We start from the raw sequence: 21015 nt of genomic DNA on the forward strand, positions 1-21015 counted from the left end.
GAACACATATGAGCTTGCTTTTTTCTAAAACTTTTTTTTACGTATTCAAATGTTTTAAGTAAGATGAAAGCCTCAAACAGTCCGTTCTGTAAAATGTTGAACAGAATGGACTGCTATATATGCTTGTATCCTCTATATATAATATCTAAACATTTTTTACAATACTGTGCAATTGAAGATTTCTTGCTATTGTTGAATGCTGTGCAATTGAAAATTTCTTGCTTTTGCACAATACTTAATTTAATCATTTTGGATCCTGATTTGGACCAACTTGAAAACTGGGCCCATAATCAAAAATATAAGAACATGTTTAGATTCAGCATATCAAAGAAGCCCAAGAATTCAATATTTGTTAAAATCAAACTTAGTTTAATTTGGACCCTTTGGTCCCTAAAGAAGACCAGTTTGAAAACGGTACCAAAAATTAAGAATCTACATACACAGTTAGATTTTGCATATAAAAAAAACCCAATTATTCCATTTTTGAGATTGGCGATTGCGTGTTATATTTTGTACCAAATAAAAAGTCCTTAGTTTGTGGCAGCACAATGCCTTTTCTTCTGCTTTTATTGCCATGTTGTCTGTACAATAGCTCAGCATTTCTCCAGCATTTCTTATAATGGCTTCCCTTCGTTGCACTGCCATGGAGACCCCTTGCCTAGCTACCGCTCCTAAACCATCGCAGGGTCCCTTCCCATGGCGGGATCCAAAAAAAAAATTCTTTCTGTTTCAAAATAGTAATCTGTTTCTGCATAGCTCAGATCCATAAACGGTTCTTTCGATTTATATTGAGCACTGCAGCCATCCGTGAATTGGACTGCATGCTTTATTTTAACACTTTTCTGTAAGTGTTCAAATACTGTTTGAAAGAATTTATTAACAGCGATCGTATCATGAGTCAAATCATTTGAGATGCACACAATGATCTCAGTTACTAGGCTGGTATCTTTGCATTCTTTTTCCGGCTCTTGTAGTAGGCTACTATAGGATGAACACTAATTTGTTGATATTGCCAGTGGGCTGCCTGGATTTCATCTTGATAAAAAGTTCTGTAATTTTCTGCAAAATCCGCAACAAGAAGTACCCAGTCTGCTGGTAGATTTTGTTGTAGGTCATTAAATTGGTGATATTGCCAAGAAGCAACAAAAAAGTGCTGGGATAAAAATGAAACTTCCTGAATCAACTCTTCAATGAAATCCTTAGTTGATTTATACTTAGAAACTAGGTCCTTCTAAGTTATGGTGGTTCCCTTGACTGTTGTTTTACGATTTTCCCATCGCTCCCATGTTAGAGTATTAATTTTTTCTGTAGGGCTTTATACACCACATTCTTCACATTTTTTTCAATGCATTCCAGCTTATTGTATTCTTTTTCAGGACCTTTTGAACAAAAAGAATCATTTACTATTGCCATTGCATCTTTATACTTAGTGACAGACTGACACGTATTCAGAACTTTCAATTTAATCTCCACATTTGTGCAGTATTCACACAAACATTGTCTTAACTGAGTCTTATTTGCTGCCAATACAAGTTTTGGTCGTAGTTTTCTAAATTAGTCAAGTCCAATCTTCAAACCGTCTTTTTGTCTTCTCCCGATCGGCAGTAAAACGCTAGTCGAAGTGGGGCGTCCGTTTGGTTGTGCGGGATGTATCAAGTTCGCAGTCACGTCCAGTCAGAAGTGGACGTTAAATCCGATGCCTCGTGTAAAGAGAGTGCCACACTCTTTGCACGTTAAGAACCCTTGCAACAACTTTGAGGGGTCCGTAGGTGGCTTGTTGTAAGGCTACATTTCTGTCCCTATCCAATATACCCTCATTTTCCAGTGGCAGTCCAAATTTCCCCGACCATCATCCCAGATGGCCTCTGTTGTATCAGCCTACCTATTGTATTTATTGTGAACTTGTTCTCGTCCTGAATATGCATGAAATATTTGCCACTGGACGTTAAGCAACCAACAATCAATCAATTATTCTGTGATAATGGCCAATGGACGTTTTTAACCTCAACTAACAATTTTGTAAATAATCTATATTTATCACAACAGTATCTGCTAGATACGACAAACATACAATTGTGAGTAAAATGAGTCTGGACGAAATGTCAAACAATAACTCGCACTAGGAATTGAAAAAAAAATAATGGAAAGTTTATTTTTAGCAGCAAATTTACATGATTCCTAAGACAAGAAAAAGATGTAAAATCAAGAGCTCGCTTAGGACTATTACAAGATGTTACTTTACAGCATCAACGTAAATTATATCAAATTTTATCAAAGATAAAAAAAAAAAAAGATTGAGTGCTTCTGTTAAGTCGTATTTGACTTTATTTAATAATGCATTTTAAAAACATTCATAGAGACATTTATTTTCTACCGCCAGACAAAATCGGCCGAATCTGCTATAGGGGTATGTTATGACTCATTAAAAACTAGTTCACCCTGCTGTCTGCCTTAATTCCCCTAGTTATCAATGATTTTACTATCGTTAGACAATAAACGATATTTATTTATACTCTAATGTCGGATGGATAACCGCTGATATTGACCCTACCGTTCCCGGATCTTTTTACTTCACATACCACGTCGAGCCTGCTATGTCCTTAAAGGAGAAGGAAACCCAAAATAAAATATGTGTTTATATCAAAGAATAGTTTAAAAAAAGAAATGTAAGCGTTTCTTTTTTTAAATATATCTTATAGAATGGTCAAATGGTCAGATTAAAGTAGGCAATTTTGAATTTCCCGCCATTTTATGGGCAGCGACATTTTGTGGAACTCTTTAAAATTGAAGAGCACAAAGATCGTAGTTTGCTACGTCACACCGTCTATTCCGGTTTTCCCGCTACACATGTAAGCTGAAACATCACAAGACGCACGTAATTTCTCTCATCGCAAACAGATTATGCCTTCCTGTCAATCCATTAATTGTACAAATACAAAAGGGAGATGTGATAAAAGCTTTTTTGAAATCCCTGATCCGAAAAAATCCGCTGAGAAAAGAAAACAGTGCAAACTGTGGATCGACCACCTACGGAATGACAAGCTAAACATGGACACTTTCCAATGGAGTAAAAGTCGTGTTGTATGCCAAGATCATTTTGAACAAAACTGTTTTGATAGAAACTTGATGGCCGAATCTTTGGGGTTCAAAGGAACATTGAAACTGAAGCCGGGATCAGTGCCAACAATAGTAAAGCCAGGTCCAGGCGTAAGGCATGAGAAACAAGACAGACACTCTACCCATCAGTTAATAGAGAAAAGAAAGAAAGCACAGGTAAACACAAAACAGAATAATGAGGGAACAATTAATTTTTATTCCATTATTACAATATTTTTTAGGGGAAAAAAAGGGGGGGTGAATTTTCACCATACGTCATGTTATCAAATATCAGATGTGGATCCAGCCATTTTTAAAATATTATAAAATAATTATAAAAGGGGGAGTGAAACATAACAATAAATCAATATGTGAAGTTGACGCAAAGATGCAGTAAGTCGTCGGCTAGGGCAGACATTTAGCATGTTTAGAGGGTCTGGCAAATGACGTCTTTGTGTCAGACCAAACGATCGATAAATATTGTGTTATATGATCTCCTTGGGTTCTAACTTCTATCACATAACTTGTCATAAGCATAAGTAATCTTTTCCATGATTTATTTTCGATTCTCTCGTTATTTACCTAATGTTTGAGAATTCAATGCTTCCCATATTATACACTTGTACACAGCAGGTGATTTAACTGTGTAAATCACAGGTACTTGTTTCTACCATGTGGTGTAAATACTGAAACTGAAGTGTTTTTTTACCTTGCCATTTTCTGCATATTGGGGGGAAATGTGCAGTGATAGCCAGGTCAGTTGTCAATTTTATTTATATAGTACATGTATCATACATACAGTGCATCTTTTTCATAATTATATATATAAGGCATGCCATGCATGAACACTTTTCTTGATGCACAGGGTTCACTGTTGTTTATGTACTCGGAGTAAAAACGGATAATATTTTTCAATTCCTTAGATGAACCTAAACCAAGGATAAAATATAGGTCCTTTCCTTAACCATATTTTTTTGTACTTGCGTTACACTGCCATGACTACCCTTCTGAAACAGTTATTTTTTTCAAGAAATTCAGAATCAAACTATATTTTCAAAAAAATAAATAAGTACACCATGCAGTGATTACTTATTAATATTAAGATATTTTTATTCAATTCCATTTAATATTTAGTGGAAAGAGCATGATAGAGGTGTGATCCAAATACAGACAATAAATATGTTTAAACAACAGTTGAAATAATTTTATTATTTATAATTAAAGAATTATTGGTATTACTCAGTTGGAAAAGGTTCAACTCATCAGATCAATTTTATGTAAAATATAAAGTTCACAGCAGACTTGTTGACACAATAAACTTAAACAGTACCAAATTTTCTTGCCTCAGATGAAAATTTCAACAATTAATTTATGGTCTAGGCCAAAACACTTGTTAGACAGTACAATTAACCTACATTTCATAGAAAAAATAATCAAGAATGCATGTTTACATGCAATTTGTATGTTCTATATATCTATATATCATGATCCCTTCTTTCTTTATTATGCATAAACTTGAAAGTGTTTTTTATTCTATTTTTAGCTAAGAGACAGTATTGTAGCTTTTATTGGTGAGAAAAATGATGTTGGATCTAAAATGTCTGGTGTTAAAAGGAAGAGTATGGTTGAACATAGACATTGTGCACCAAAGAAAGACAAGCCTTCAACAGTGGAGCACCAGGAACAAAAGCAAGACTTTTCATCTATTGACACGATTGAGGTACATGTACAATGCAAATTATTTATTAACAAGCAACACCCTTTATTATCATTATTACATAACAATATATTTAGAACAAGTTAGACATGTTAATAGAAGAGCATATTGTTATAAAATTTGACAACTATGATATTATGCAAACATGGGATTTATAAACCTTATTAGTTAAGATGTCAAATTATAATTTCATATACACTACTGAATAGCAATTGTTTATGTTATTAACGCCTGTTATAGAATAAAAAACATAGGGATAACTATAAACACAAAAAGATGTGGTATGCTAGTCAATGACACAACTCGTCATTCAAGACCAAAAGTACTGAACATAAACAATAAAAAGAACAGTGCAGCCTTCAATGTAGAGCCTTGACTCACACCACAATGTAAGCTATAAATGGCCCCACAAAATACTATTGTGAAACAATTCAGACAGGACAAAGTAATGGACAGATTTAAATATAAAAACAATACACGAAAAACATATATAGTCAGTAACACTCAGTATCAAGCGACAACCAATAACTTACTTACATGTACAAGTTATAGGCTCCTTACTTGGGACAGGTACATGTTGTATATATATATGAGATGTCAAACATAAGATTTCACATCAAATATTTCTGAATTTAGTGATGGTCAAGTTGGAGAAAACAATAAAATTCTGTTGGAAATATAATATATATTGGTGGGGATTTTAAAATTAAAGAAAAATGTCTAACCAGTGTCAAATTCTAGGGGAGTACACAAGCATACAGGGACAACGTCCGATAAATATAATTTTCTGTATTAAAAAGTCCCAAAATGTTTTCGCCTTTTCTGCTCGGCGACAGTTTCGCATCCACATATTTTAAACCCTGGTTATGCCACTGTCATGACTGTTGTACATGTATGTATCTTTCTGAAATTGTACCACAAGGTTCCACATCACAAAGGAAATGCTGGGATTGAGTTTGGGGGTAATTGTCCTCATGGTTGAGGAATAAGGGGCCAAAAACAAGCAATTTTCTAGTTTAAAAAATGTGGGGGGGGGGGGTAATTTTTTTTTTATAATTTTTTTTTTCTTTCACTATATACCACAATATTGCACCAAAGCAAGAAATCTTCAAATGCACAGTATTGTGCAATGTCAAAAAATCTTCAATAGAAATTTAATAGAAATATTTCAACCATTTCAAACTCATTTTGTGTCGGAAACCTATATCGTGTCAAAAATTTGATCATAATCCAAATTCAGACAGTATCAAGATTGAATATTGTGTCCAAACTTGCACCACTTGTTCAGGGTTCAACCACCGAGGTCGTATCAGGCTGTTGTGTTCATATTCTGGCCAGGTTTCACCTCAGCAGTTGGATCAAACTGTGCCCAGCGTAGCATTTTATTATGATTTAGTCTGTTTCTCACTCTCTGGTACAGTAAGCAATAGGTAAATTATAATGAGTGTACAGTTAGGCCAAGTAAAAAAGTATGTGTATCTAGGGATTCCCTACCTACCCTATATTTTTTTTACGCCTGTCAAAATTTTTACGGGACATATTATGGTATACAAATGTCCGGTGTCTGTCCGTCTGTCTGTCCGGCGTACCCATGTTGCACCGTAACTTGAGAACGACTTGTCCAAATTTCATAAACCTTAATATATTTGTTTCTTATGATGGTCAAATGATCTGTATACTTTTTGGTTTTTATTCAAAATTTTATTTAAGTGATATTTAGTTTTTTTTGTGTAAACCACTGGTGTTGGGACATTGTTTACATGTCCCGCCATATCTCAAAAACAATATATGGTAATTTGTTAAATTTTCCGCACAAGACGTTGGGCGTATCATGTGCTTATGGCGTAGCTGTTTATTTAGGAAAAAAAATGCTTAGACCCTAACTATTTTGTTTGCTATTTTTGGACAAGCACTCTTAAAAAACAAAATTTCTTCGCATGAACCAAGGTATAAAAAAAAATCTATCTACTTTAATTTTTATGAAGATTTCACCTTAAACACACCTATTTTTTATATGGCTTTATGTGATATCTGTTGTGGAACCTTCATCATTAAGACGTTTAACATCAATCAGAAATGATAAGTAAAGATGGCAAAACATTTTAGCATGTGAACTCTTATGAATATATTATTCAGTTTCTGAATAAAAAACTTCATGACATACATAAATGGATAATATGTATAAATGTGTATATCAAACAAATATTTATTCACAATAAAAAAAAATTGTGAAAAGGGTACCGGTTGTTTAATTGTTCAACTGCAGCATATTGGAATGATGATCATTGTTAATATTTGTGCTTTTGTCTTTTCAGGTCCCATCTGAATCAATTGTGTGTGTTCCACAAATACTTTCCTGTGGTCACCCTTGTGAAACTTGTATCAGGTATAAAGGAAATGAAAGCTTTAACATGTTAACAGTCAAGGATCATAGCTATTCCAAGTCAAAGGACAATACTTTAAATGCTTCACATGAAGAAGGCAATTCAATATTACAACCGCATACTTCTACATTTAACTTTATATTATCAACACCCACCAAGCAGGATTTTGTTGAGGCTTATTCCAAAAGGGATACTTGTACAGCTGACAAAAATGATGATTCAAATGACAAAGATTATGTAATCGATTCTGAAGAAAGCGAATGTGATTCAGTTGAACAAGACTTAGTCATCTTAACGCCAGAACAGTAAATGGAGTTCACATCCATTTGTCGGTAAAATGCTTGTAGGAAACTTACTGGTGAGTGCGGCCACCTTGTTTTCTGGACAAACTTTTACTCATTTATCTCAATTTTCAGAATTTTTAAACATGAAATTCATATCACATACAACATTCAACAAAATTCAAAGAGAGTATTTAATGCCGGTCGTTAAACACACATGGTCATTGCTTCAAAAAGCTGAGCTAGACAAAATAAAACAACAGGGAACCAGTTTCCGCCTTGCTGGTGACGGAAGGTGTGACTCGCCGGGTTTCAGTGCCAAGTACTGTACGTACTCACTTCTTGACATTGAAACTCAACATAATGTTATGTTTTTAGTGGTAAAAGTTACAGAAACAGGTTCCTCCTCTAAAATGGAAGTAGAAGGTTTTAGAAGATGCATGACTTACTTATTAGATCAAGGATTCACAATTGAAGTTTTGGCAACTGATCGCCATGTGCAAATTAGAAGCATTATGAAAAAGGAATTTTCAAATGTAGATCATCAATTTGATGTATGGCATTTATGCAAATCACTGAAGAAAAAGTTGACCGGCAAAGCTAAGTCAAAAGGTTGTGAAGATTTGAACTTTTGGATTAAAGCCATTTGCAACCATTTATGGTGGTGCGCCAGTAACTGTGAGGGTGACAAGGTTCTGCTGGAAGAGAGTTGGTTATCAATTTGTGATCACATATTCAACACACACACCTTTGAAGGAAAAATTTTCAAACAATGTGCTCACACTTTTATTCCAACAGATGTTGCTGCAAAAAAAAAATGGCTTGTAAGAGAATCAAAGGCACACAAGGCACTTAAGGAAGTTGTTCTTGATAAGCGACTGAGAAAAGACATATGTCAATTAAGTGAGTTCTGTCATACTGGCAATTTAGAAGTATATCATAGCCTTTTTTTCACTTTGATTACAAGTAATGCTATGAACTAACATATCGCAAGTTGTTTTTTGTGAAACTGATTCCATTTGATTATTGTGGTCTAGTACTATGCACTTTTTCTAAATAAAAATCCAGCAGACAGTGTTGGTCTAGTACATAGTACAAAACACTATTCATATACAAATCCAGCAGACAGTGATGGTCTAGTACATATAGTAAAAAACACTTTTCATATACAAATCCAGCAGACAGTGATGGTCTAGTACATATAGTACAAAACACTATTTATATACAAATCCAGCAGACAGTGATGCTCTAGTTTATATAGTACAAAACACTATTCATATGCAAATTCAGCAAACAGTGATGCTCTAGTTTATATAGTACAAAACACTATTCATATACAAATCCAGCAGACAGTGGTGCTCTAGTTTATATAGTACAAAACACTATTCATATGCAAATCCAGCTGACCATGGTGGTAAAGTTCAAAGCACATTCTTACAAAAATTAAAATATAACTTACAATGTAGTTCTAATACAAAGAACTATATTCATATAAAAATCCAGCTCTCAGTTGTGTTCTAGTACATTGCACGATTCATATTCATCACATAAAATTCACTGTTATCAATCCAATTTGTACCCGTATATAGTTCAGTAATATGTTTTACTTGAATTAAAGTCCAGTGAAGCGAGACAATTTGGCATTAACCATTCATCTTTTTGGAAAAAGGGGCATGTTTTTTTGTTATTTCATATTTCTGAAATAAAAGTTTAATGAACAGGAGTGTTTCCATTGATGATTTAGGGGGGAAATGAATTTGTCCTTGAGTTTCCCAAAACACATTTCTGATCCTTAACATTCCCATCACCCACACATAAAATAAGAATGGTCAATGCCCTACCCCCTATCCACCTGAAACAAAGGGGGAAAACTCTATTTATAAATGATGGTCATCGCAATACATTAAATAATGATCAAAACATGTATCCAATAGTAAGCTGTAAGTAAAAGGACTTGAACAAATGCGGAACAATTAAAAAAACAGCTGGGAATATGCTAAAACTGAGTAAAATAATGGACAAAAAGACAAATACTGCAGACAGCTACTAAAGTTATTTGATTTCAATACATCTCCCGAGTCCAAGCTAATGACAACCAATGGGTGATAGGTCCACTGAGTATTAATAATAAATATTCTGAAATACACAAAATCTGGAAAACATTTTTTTAATGATAACAAAGGTGAGAAAAAAAAGTGTAATGTTAAACAAATAAGTCCAGAACATCATCTATAGCCAACTTGAATCCAGTATAATCACCATCTTCATCTAGGAAAGCATCGCTGATTTTTCTAACAACACAGGATGGAATAACTACTCTATTGCCCTTTCCCAGTCTCTCACCTTTCAGCATCAAACATACAAATTGTCTGTAGGCAACTAACCGTGACTGTCTGAAATAGGATAAATACATATACAATGACTAATTTCTGTGAGATTTTACAGTTTGATATATAATGTGCATGGTAGACACACAAGTGTTGGGTCAAACTTTAAACTTCACTTGTCTTATGGGATATTCTACTTGAGACCTGGTACATGTACCAGCATGTTGTTTTTTTTTGTTTATAGTTGCAGGTTTCTGGTTAGTGTCTCATTGATATAAATATCGGCCTCTCATTTTTTTTCAAATTAATTTTATACATGTAGATTATATTTTTGAAAATATAAATTTGTCAAATATTAATCCCTTCAGCATGTTTCAATATATTATGCTCTGTGTAAAATATTCTGCAAGTATCAAAAAGGCTAAGAAGAAAATTTTTTTCTTTGTGAAAAATGTCCAATGTTCCAAGATTGTTATAACGCTTATTCCCCCCACCCCCCACACACACTCTTTTTTCCACACCGAAAGAACGACAATGATATCAGATAATATTATATAAAACGGCAAAACGGCATTTTCTGGTAGTTAAAAAAATCACCTACGGTAAAGTTCCAATGGTTCCTTCTCCCATTTTTTCGCATATTTAAAGAAATTACATTGAGTTTAGCTGGTCAGGTGCACGACCACGTTGCCTCTTAAACATCATCAGCTGTATAAATGACAGTGCCAATACATCGGGGTTCAAAATAAGATTGTCAAAACTGTCAATCTGCGTAATGCACTGATGGTCCTCTAAATTTGGATAAACAAACTCTGCATGTCTGCAACATACACATTCCTCTGGGGACGGCATTTGCTGGCACTTTCCACAGTCACACCATTCTTCCAGAGTCGGGAATGCCTGCTGTGATGTTGGCTCGGCTACGGAATTAGTGTTCATTTCCTCGACAGAATATTCTGGTTCAAAATTATACGGAACCAAGCCCATTTTATCTTCTCTATCCATGATTAAATCGGCGAATGTTTTTGTTTAGCTCTGATGGCATTACGTAATCGAACGTTGGAATCCAAATAGACGGGGTGACGTCACTAATAAAAACAAAATGGTATCTGCCATGTCGGCGGGAAATTTAAAATGGGTAAAATATTAATATCATTTTTACAGGTTTCTGACATTATTTCAAAGAGATAAGGCGCTTTATCACTATACAAATATAAAATAGATTCTTAACACAAGTACATTTCAAGTGGGTTTCCTTCCCCTTAAGGTAACATCAAAAAAATTATCAAAAAATTGACAAATTTACAGTAAAATATCAAAAAAATATCAAAAAGGTAACATCTGAATGAACATCTAAAAAGTGGTTACAGTGAATGAAAAATGTTGATATTTTTTTATAAAGCTGTGGTTGGTTCATGTGTTCTTCTTGATCAAATGACAGATTTAAGGTAACATCAAAAAATTGACAAATTTACAGTAAAATATATATAAAAAAATATCAATAAGGTAACATCCGAACGAATATCCAAAAAGTGGTTAAATTGAATGAAAAATGTTGATATTTGTTAATAAAGCTGTGGTTGGTTCATGTTTTCCTCTTGATCAAATGACCGATTTAAGGTGACATTAAAAAAATTATCAAAAAATTGACAAATTTACAGTAAAATATGAAAAAAACATCAATAAGGTAACATCCGAATGAATATCCAAAAAGTGGTTACAGTGAATGAAAAATGTTGATATTTTTTTTATAAAGCTATGGTTGGTTCATGTTTTCTTCTTGATCAAATGACCGATTTAAGGTAACATCAAAAAAATTATCAAAAATATTGACAAATTTACAGTAAAATATGACAAAAAATATCAATATGGTAACATCCGAATGAATATCTAAAAAGTGGTTATAGTGAATGAACAATGTTGATATTTTTTTTATTAAGATGTGGTTGGTTCATGTTTTCTTCTTGATCAACTGACAGTTTTAAGGTAACATAAAAAAAAAATTTCAAAACATTGACAAATTTACAGTAAAATATGAAAAAATCATTAAGGTAACATCCGAACGAATATCCAAAAAGTGGTTAAATTGAATAAAAAATGTTGATATTTTTTAATAAAGCTGTGTTTGCTTCAAGTTTTTTTCTTGATCAAATGACCCATTTAAGTACATCAAAAAAAATATCAAAAAAATTGACTTCTTGATCAAATGACAGATTTAAGGTAACATCAAAACAATTATACAAAAATTGACAAATTTACAGTAAAATATGAAAAAAAATATCAATAAGGTAACATCCGAACGAATATCCAAAAAGTGGTTAAATTGAATGAAAAATGTTGATATTTGTTAACAAATCTGTGGTTGGTTCATGTTTTCTTCTTGATCAAATGACCGATTTAAGGTGACATTAAAAAAATTATAAAAAAATTGACAAATTTACAGTAAAATGTGAAAAAAATATCAATAAGGTAACATCCGAATGAATATCCAAAAAGGGGTTACAGTGAATGAAAAATGTTGATATTTTTTTATAAAGCTGTGGTTGGTTCATGTTTTTTTCTTGATCAAATGACCGATTTAAGGTAACATAAAAAAATTATCAAAAAAATTGACAAATTTACAGTAAAATATAAAAAAAATATCAATAAGGTAACATCCGAACGAATATCCAATAAGTGGTTAAATTGAATGAAAAATGTTGATATTTTTTAATAAAGCTGTGGTTGGTTCAAGTTTTCTTCTTGATCAAATGACAGATTTAAGGTAACATCAAAAAAATTATAAAAAAATTGACAAATTTACAGTAAAATACTATGTATAAAAAAAATATCAATAAGGTAACATCCGAACGAATATCCAATAAGTGGTTAAATTGAATGAAAAATGTTGATATTTTTTAATAAAGCTGTGGTTGCTTTAAGTTTTCTTCTTGGTCAAATTATTAAAATATTGACAAATTTACAGTAAAATATGAAAATATCAATAAGGTAACATCCGAACGAATATCCAAAAAATGTTTAAATTGAATAAAAAATGTTGATATTTTTTAATAAAGCTGTGGTTGGTTCATGTTTGCTTCTTGATTTAAGGTAACATCAAAACAATTATAAAAAAATTGACAAATTTACAGTAAAATATGAAAAAAAATCAAGAAGGTAACATCCGAATGAATATCCAAAAAGTGGTTAAATTGAACAAAAAATCTTGAAATGTTTTAATAAAGCTGTGGTTGGTTCAAGCTTTCTTCTTGATCAAATGACCGATTTTAGGTAACATAAAAAAAAATATCAAAAAAATTAACAAATTTACAGTAAAATATGAAAAAAATATCAATTAGATCCGAATGAATATCTAAAAAGTGGTTAAAGTGAATGAAAACTGTTGATATATTTTTTTTAAAACTATGGTTGGTTCATGTTTTCGTCTTGATCTAATGACCGATTTAAGGTAACATCAAAAAAATTATCAAAAATATTGACAAATTTACAGAAAAATATGAAAAAAAATATCAATATGGTAACATCCGAATGAATATCCAAAAAGTGGTTATAGTGAATGAACAATGTTGATATTTTTTTATAAAGCTGTGGTTGGTTCAAGTTTTCTTCTTGATCAAATGACAGATTTAAGGTAAGATAAAAAAAAAATATCAAAAAATTGACAAATTTACAGTAAAATATGAAAAAAATAACAATAAGGTAACATCCGAATGAATATCCAAAAAGTGGTTAAATTGAATAAAAATTCTTGAAATGTTTTGATAAAGCTGTGGTTGGTTCAAGTTTTCTTCTTGATTTTTTTCTTTAATTGTTAGTGTATAACGACAAACGATTTGATGCATCATTATCTTTGTGGTTCTGCACGATATTCTATTGTATATGATGAGAAATTTCTTAGGGATTTTCAGTCCGTGCTTGATTTTATATTAGCCGACGAAACATGTTTTATGCAATTAACTAGATAATCATGGAGGAAAAACAAATTTCCCTTGAAAAGAGACATAGGGAAATACATGGATCCATTTAAATTCCAAGGGTGGAACGTTTTAGCTTAAACCGAGATGTGCATTGGTATAGGTTATCTGGAAAGGGGAGTTTGGACCATTGAATGTCACGAATCGATTTGATTAAGAGTTGGAGAGAACCGTGAGCTACTGTGAAGGACACCCACTTGATTGAAAGGATACCTTTTAGGTATGTCTACTTTAATGTAAATACATATGCAAGGTCTTACAATCTACCAAATAAGTTGTTTTTGTTATGTTTAATAAAGAGTAAGAAATATGTCGAAATATGTACTGTTATACCATTGTCCCAGGTCAGAAGGAGGGTTGGGATCCTGCTTTTATGTTAACTATGTTGCTTATTGTCATAATGGGGAACATAGTATAAAACAGGGTGGGCAGTGTTTGTTTCATATACAAAAAAAAACATCATACTAAATTTGTTTTAATTAACACTTTCTTACAAGATGTTTTTTCAGGGAATCAACATGAGTGTTTACCTCTATGTATTATGAGGGTTATCAAAAGTTTTAACGAAAAAAATTGCAGCATTTACAACCTGTGACATATTCTACTTTATATGTGTTGTCCTTTCATATAACTATTGTTCAAACCAATTGATAAACTATTTGAAAATATCAAATAAATAGAAACAGTAGTTTAAAAAAAATGAAAATATGAAAAACCATTTCCGACACCAACACAAATGGGGGATCTACTCCATAACGTATCTGTGATCTAAATTTTAAAATGTTTATACCCCTATCCAAATTTTGCAACTAAACATTTGGCGTATTAATTGGCTAACACCATTGAATTTAAGAGCTATTTTGTCTTTGTTTTAGCTGGTTTAACTGAGGCTAGATTGTCAGAAGATTCGGAAATGGCTTGTACAGGGTCCCAGGATTTATTGAGGCAGCCCCTGAATGCCAATCTGTCTCTTTACTGCAACCTCCAACACCTCCTTGTGGTACTCCAAGTTGGATGCCAATTCGGCGTATTGGCAAGTCAAAATAAAAGAGGAGGACCGGCCAAAAACGGCTTTTATCACCAAATATGGGCTGTTTGAGTTTGCACGCATGGCTTTTGGGCTATGCAATGGCCCAGACACATACGCCCGGGTTATAAGCCTTGTACTCCGGGGGTTAACATGGCGGGTAGTGTTGGCTTTCTTGGATGACATATTAGTCTTGGGAAGGGATTTTGGGGACCACTTGGCAAACCTGAGGGTGGTATTTGAAAGGTTTAGGACGTACGGGCTCAAACTAAAACCCAGGAAGTGCGATTTATTTAGGAAGAAGGTAGAATTTTTAGGGAGGGTGGTAGGTCCCGAAGGGATGGAAATTGGCCCGGGATATGTAAAGGATGTAAAAAACTGGCCAAAACCCTGGAACTCAAAGGAAGTGGAACGGTTTTGGGGATTCGCAAACTATCACAGGGCCTTTATAAAAGACTATACTAATATAGCTTTACCCCTTCAAGCCTTAACCGGAAAACGCCCCTATTCCTGGGGAAACGAGCAACAACAGTCTTTCGACAGACTCAGGGAAGCCATGGTGTCAACCCCTGTCCTGTCATTGCCCAACGCCACTGATCCTTTTATCTTAGACACGGATGCCTCTGACAAGGCTATTGGGGCAGAATTATTGCAGGTCCAGGGGGGGACAGGAACGGGCCACGTCCTATGCTAGCTTTACCCTCACCCCAGAACAGCAGAAATATTGTACTACCCGAAAGGAGCTGTTAGCCATTGTCAGGTTCACTAGGCTATTCAGACATTACTTGCTTGGGCGGAGGTTTACGGTTCGAACAGATCATAGTAGCCTCACTTGGTTAACGAATTTCAAGGAACCCCAGGGACAATTGGCCCGGTGGCTGGAAGAAATCAGTCAGTTTGATATGGAAATCAAACACCGGCCAGGGGCTAAACATCCTAATGCAGACGCTTTGTCTCGATTGCCTCAATATGGACCTTGTCAAGAGTTTCAAGTAGACAAGGTTCTAGCAGATTTGCCGTGGGGGATGTACCTACTGTGCCCGAGCTCAACAAAATTGGGGACAGTTCATAGAAAATGTCGATGATACCATACCCTTGGCAAAGAGACCCTATGGTAGTATACAACCCAGAGACACACGAGAACCAGTCGTGCAAATATACCGGGTGTCCGTGTCGAAGATGGGGGACGAATTAGCCATATTGTCAGAGGGGGAGGGTGACATCTGGGTGCAGGAAGTAGGAGGGGACCTTGGGGTAAACTTGGGATACAGTCAAGAGGAGTTAAAAGAAAACCAAAGTAAGGACCTAGAATTAAAATGGGTGGTTCAATGGAGGAAAACAAAAGGGGAACCCTCTAAGGAGGAAATCTTCCTTAGCGGTCCCGCCCCCAAGTACTACTGGTTAAATCGGGAATTATTTGTCCTTAATGGAGATAATATCCTGTACAAGAAAGGGATGAAAGGAGATGCAGACAGGGTGGTCATTCCTCAAGTATCACCAAAGAAACTGATGGAGTTGTGTCACGATATTCCTGCAGCGGGCCACCAAGGGGGGGGGGGGGGGAGGGGGCCGAACCTACCAAAGGATCAAGTCGAGGTATTATTGGAGAGGGATGAAGAAAGAGATTGAACAGTATGTAGCAAGTTGTGCTTTGTGTAGCCAAAACAAAAAGGCTACTCGCCCAAACCGTCACCCTATGGTAAAACATCATGCTGGGGCGCCAATGGAAAAGGTTCATCTAGATTTTGTGGGGCCCCTCCCAAAAACGGAACGAGGAAATGAACATAACCTCATGATGATCGATCAGTTTACCAAATGGGTGGAATGTGTCCCTCTCCCCGCCCAGGGCGCAGAACTAACAGCCCGTACAGCAGTGAATGAATTCTTCTCCCGTTTCGGGAGTCCCTTTCAGGTATTCACTGATCACGGGAGGAACTTTGAATCCCATCTGTTTAAAGCCATGTGTGACCTGCTTCAAATACACAAAAGTAGAACCACCCCATACCGCCCTTCCTCCACCGGTCAAGTAGAGCGTTGCAATCGAACGCTGATGGCTTCAGTGCAGTGCTTTGTGGGAAAAAATCAAAAGTCCTGGGATCTATTCCTTCCGCAATTAGCTGGTGCGTTCCGTGCTTCAGTCAGTAAAAGCACCGGGTTTACTCCTAATCATCTCATGTTGGGCAGAGAAGTCAATCAGCCTGCTGAGTTCAGGGGGCCACATGGGGAGGGAATTCAAGATAGAGAAAAATATGTTTCAGACTTAGAGGAAGCCATCCAAGGGGCACATGAGCTGGCCAGGGCCAATCTAAAAACGGCACAAGAACGCCTCAAAAGGGATTACGATCTCAAGGTGGTAGTCAAAAGGTTTAAAGTGGGGGATCTAGTGTATCAATTGGATACGGCCACCATCAAGGGAAAATGTCGAAAACTGACACCATCCTGGAAGGGCCCCGGGGTGGTGGTGGAAAGTCTCACTCAATATCTTTACAGGGTCAAAATGAAAACAGCAATGGTGGTGGCCCATCATGACCGGATTAAGTTGTGTAAGGATAGGAAAGTCCCAAATTGGTGTAAAAAACTACAAGCCCAAGTCATAAGTAGAAATTGGAAGGAAATAGAGGAGTTGGAACCCAAGGGAAAAAAGGGTAAAAACATTTATTGTTCATGCCGGGGACCAGATGATGGGGGTCTCATGATTAGATGTGACGAGTGCAGGGAATGGTTCCATGGACGACGCGTGGACATCACTCCTTGGGAGGCTGACAGAATGGACGCCTATCAGTGTCCTGGATGTTCGGTCTCCACAGGGGTGCACGTGTCCAGGATCTCCCTGCACTCTCAGGTAAATCTATTTCAGATGAACAATAACCAGAACAAGCCGGACAAGTCAGGAGATGAAGCCCAGCCATCCTCTCCAGGGCAGTCCTCCGTCACAGAGGTGACGGAGGAACTGGTGGTTTGTGTGTCGGAGGAGGAGCTGATGCAGCTAGACCCTGAGGTCCAGGGGAGCCCGGGGGCTGCGTTAGAGGTAAGTGGGGGGTCTGAAGGGGTCGAGGGGGAAGGGGGAGGTGAAGACCAAGAAGAAGAAGAAGTCAAGGGCAAACAAAAAGAGTAGAGCTGCCAAGAAGAAGGCCATGGCAGCGACCTCACCTCCTGACAACCTCACCTCAGGGGATGGCTCAGGGTCAGGAGGTGTGTCGGGGCCAGTCTGGCTCCCCAGCTTCCTGTGAGGTGGCAACACCTCACTATGGAGTGCAGGGTGAATCAGTTGGTACTGAACTGTCTTGTCCAGTGTCTGGCTGTGAAGCCCGGGGACCAGGCCTGGAAGGGCACATTCTCGCGGAGCACGTGGCCGAGGTGTTCCGGTACCTGTGAGTTTCCGACCCAGGGTAAGCCCGGGTGCGACTCACGTCGCTGAGCACACTCTTCAGAGCCCTAGGGGGGCTGCTGTTGGGGACCCCATTCATTGGGTGATAAGCCAACTGGAGACTGTGGGATTGACTTCAGAGGACTTGACCACTGAGTGGGGAGCCATGGCAGCAGTGTGCCAATTGGCGCGGTGGGAGGTTTCGCCAACCTTCACGCTGTCGCCAATCAACTCACCTGCAGTCCTCATGCACTGGAGGGCGCAGGTGGAGCTGATGGCTCTCTTACAGGGACATCAGCGTCAGGCCTTTCTGGGGAAGGTTAACCTCAGCTCCAGTGAGCCGTCCCAGGGGAGTCCACCAGCAAAGGCAGGAGTTTTCAGCAGGCTGGGGGCTCCGGTTTGCACACAGGGGACTCCCAGGCCCATGGGACAGATTGCGTTCAGTTCCACGAGGCCCTCTCCCAGGTCCATTCCCTCCCTCATGTCCCTCCCTACCCGGCCTGTACCCTCCCTCATGTCTCTCCCACGTCCCAGTCCAAGCAGGTCACTTCCGAGTCTAGGGTCACGAGGTTCATCTTCGTCTGTGGGGGCACAGGGATCAAAGCACCAGGGGAATCCCTCAGGGAGTAGGGGAGTGGAGTCCCAATTGTGCAGGGATCTTCCAGAGGCATTTGACAGTCATATGCATCTGGATAGTTCCCTGACCAAGATGGGGCTGCCTTCTCGGACATCTCTGGGTGATTTTCTAAGGGTGCGGTTGGACCCTGTCCCTGTGGACCCAGTCAAGCTGGCTGGAGGGGTTGCAGTTTTCTGTAACCCGAAGATTTTGCCCCGTGTACCTATGGGGCTGGACCCGGGGTGGGTCGGTGCAGTGGGGATCCACCCGAAGAGTGCTGGGCAGTTTGAGGATGCCACTCAGCACCGGTTCCATTAACTGGTGTCCCACCCGAGTGTGTCCGCCCTTGGAGAGGTGGGAGTGGATTTCACTGTAGAGGAAAAACTGCACGCCCTTCAGATATCGACCTTGCGATGGGCACTCCAGTCCTGCCGTTTTGACCAGCCTGTGGTCCTGCACATTCGGTGTTGGCAGACTGGATAGGGTTCACGCCCGAGCCCATCGCGAGTGGGAGTGGATTTCACTGTGGAGGAACAACTGCACGCCCGTCAGATATCGACCTCGATATCAGATGCGGGAGTGGCAGGACTCGTACTGCAATGCCTACTTCGGGTTTGGGAAGGGTGTCAGGTCCTTCAACTCCGAGCAGAAGGATGCCTTAAGGTCGGTGCCTTCCTACATATATAAATCTCTTGGTCGTTTGCGACTGTTTTTTGATTTACAAGCTACAGAATGATATATGTCAAGGGAGAAAGCTGGTGATCCTACATGAACTACGTTGTGGAGCTGTCGAATTTGCTGATTAATTTCAATTATGTTGACAATTAATGAGTCGTCCTGATTTTAAAATTGGTTTGGACTTGGGTGATCATGAGATTTGTTCCACTCGAAAATTGAGAATATAGGAATTTCCAAAAATGTTAATTTGCATATAGGATAAGCTGCTAATAATTCTTTAATGTCTCTGAAATTATTTATGACATTTTGTACCTCTTCTTCAGGGTTTGGTCTTAGAGAGACAAGTTTTGAGCTGCGATCATATGAAGAGAAATGTTATCCAAGTGTCCAATTTTAGATGCTAAGTTGTTGTTTAGCCAGGCAAGACCCTGTGATGACGTTTGGCCTGATTTATACCACCACTTAATGTTTTTTTTTCAAAAGCTGTAGTTCACTGATTTTCAAGATATCTTCCCTTGCTATCTGAAATAATCACAGGAGTCAATGATGCTGGAATTGTTCCTTTTTCAAATATTTTTCTAGTTTATGTTCTGTCATCAGTATATACTATCAGTGAAATCAGCGATCAGTAAGAAAACAACATTATCCAACGGAAATGGACGGAATATCAGAATCATCGATTGTTACTGCAAAGAGTCCCCAAGGGTGACTGGGGTATAGAAATATGGTCACTTGGTCTTCTCCCGACCGGCAGTAAAACGCTTGCTGAAGTGGGGCGTCCGTTTGGCTGTGCGGGATGTATCAAGTTCGCAGTCACGTCCGTCAGAAGGGGACGTTAAATCCGATGCCTCGTGTAAAGAGAGTGCCACGCTCTTTGCACGCTAAGAACCCTTGCAACAACTCTTTGAGGGGTCCGTAGGTGGCCTGTTGTAAGGCCAAATTTCTGTCCCTATCCAATATACCCTCATTTTCCAGTGGCAGTCCAAATTTCCCCGACCATCATCCTAGATGGCCTCTATTACAACAACCTACCTATTGTATTTATTGTTAACTTGTTCCCGTCCTGAATATGCATGAAATATTTGCCACTGGACGTTAAGCAACCAACAATCAATCAATCAATCAATGTTACTGCAAAGTTGGACTTTTGGGGAAAACCTTATATTATATACTTACTAAGGCAAATAGATACGAAATGATCTGGAGTACATGGACCATAAGGTAGACCCCCATTAACAGACCACAGGATATAAATTAGTTGATCAGACGATATAACTTGACAATCTCTCGGATTACACTGTTGTTGGAATAGATTTATGTATGGAAATCCCGTCTAAAAAAGGAAACAAATATAACAAAGTAGGTTGAAAAGCTGAAAAAAGTTATATGTATATACATGCTACCGCTTGGTAATCCCGTGCATCTGATATTATTGAGTCATGACGATTGCTCAAAACGCAAAACGTAAATGTTATTTGATATTTTTTCTAGTTTATATTTCTTTTGTCCAGTATAGTATATGTGTATATCTAGGAACATTCATGTATT

General features: G+C 37.2%; 3 protein-coding genes across 3 annotated transcripts; 2 read left to right on the forward strand and 1 right to left on the reverse strand.

Moving 5' to 3' along the window:
* The first annotated feature begins 2600 nt into the window (after nucleotides 1-2600).
* LOC139495383 (uncharacterized) lies at nucleotides 2601-7546 on the forward strand. The gene is made up of 3 exons (XM_071283690.1): nucleotides 2601-3273; nucleotides 4640-4816; nucleotides 7129-7546. Exons 1-3 carry the CDS (start codon nucleotides 2902-2904, stop codon nucleotides 7504-7506), a joined length of 927 nt encoding a protein of 308 aa, XP_071139791.1. The 5' UTR covers nucleotides 2601-2901; the 3' UTR covers nucleotides 7507-7546.
* Nucleotides 7508-8714, forward strand: LOC139494094 (uncharacterized; the record flags this gene model as incomplete). Its single annotated transcript, XM_071282268.1, has 1 exon — nucleotides 7508-8714. A coding segment is annotated over one exon (954 nt), but the record flags the coding sequence as incomplete, so codon positions are not given.
* Nucleotides 8715-9681: 967 nt separating this feature from the next.
* On the reverse strand, nucleotides 9682-10810 carry LOC139494095 (P2X purinoceptor 7-like). Its single transcript, XM_071282269.1, has 2 exons — nucleotides 10461-10810; nucleotides 9682-9871 (listed from the first exon to the last, which is right to left on the reverse strand). Exons 1-2 carry the CDS (start codon nucleotides 10808-10810, stop codon nucleotides 9682-9684), a joined length of 540 nt encoding a protein of 179 aa, XP_071138370.1.
* Nucleotides 10811-21015: the final 10205 nt, after the last annotated feature.

This window comes from Mytilus edulis, chromosome 11 (assembly GCF_963676685.1).
Source record: "Mytilus edulis chromosome 11, xbMytEdul2.2, whole genome shotgun sequence".
NCBI lineage: Eukaryota > Metazoa > Mollusca > Bivalvia > Mytilida > Mytilidae > Mytilus > Mytilus edulis.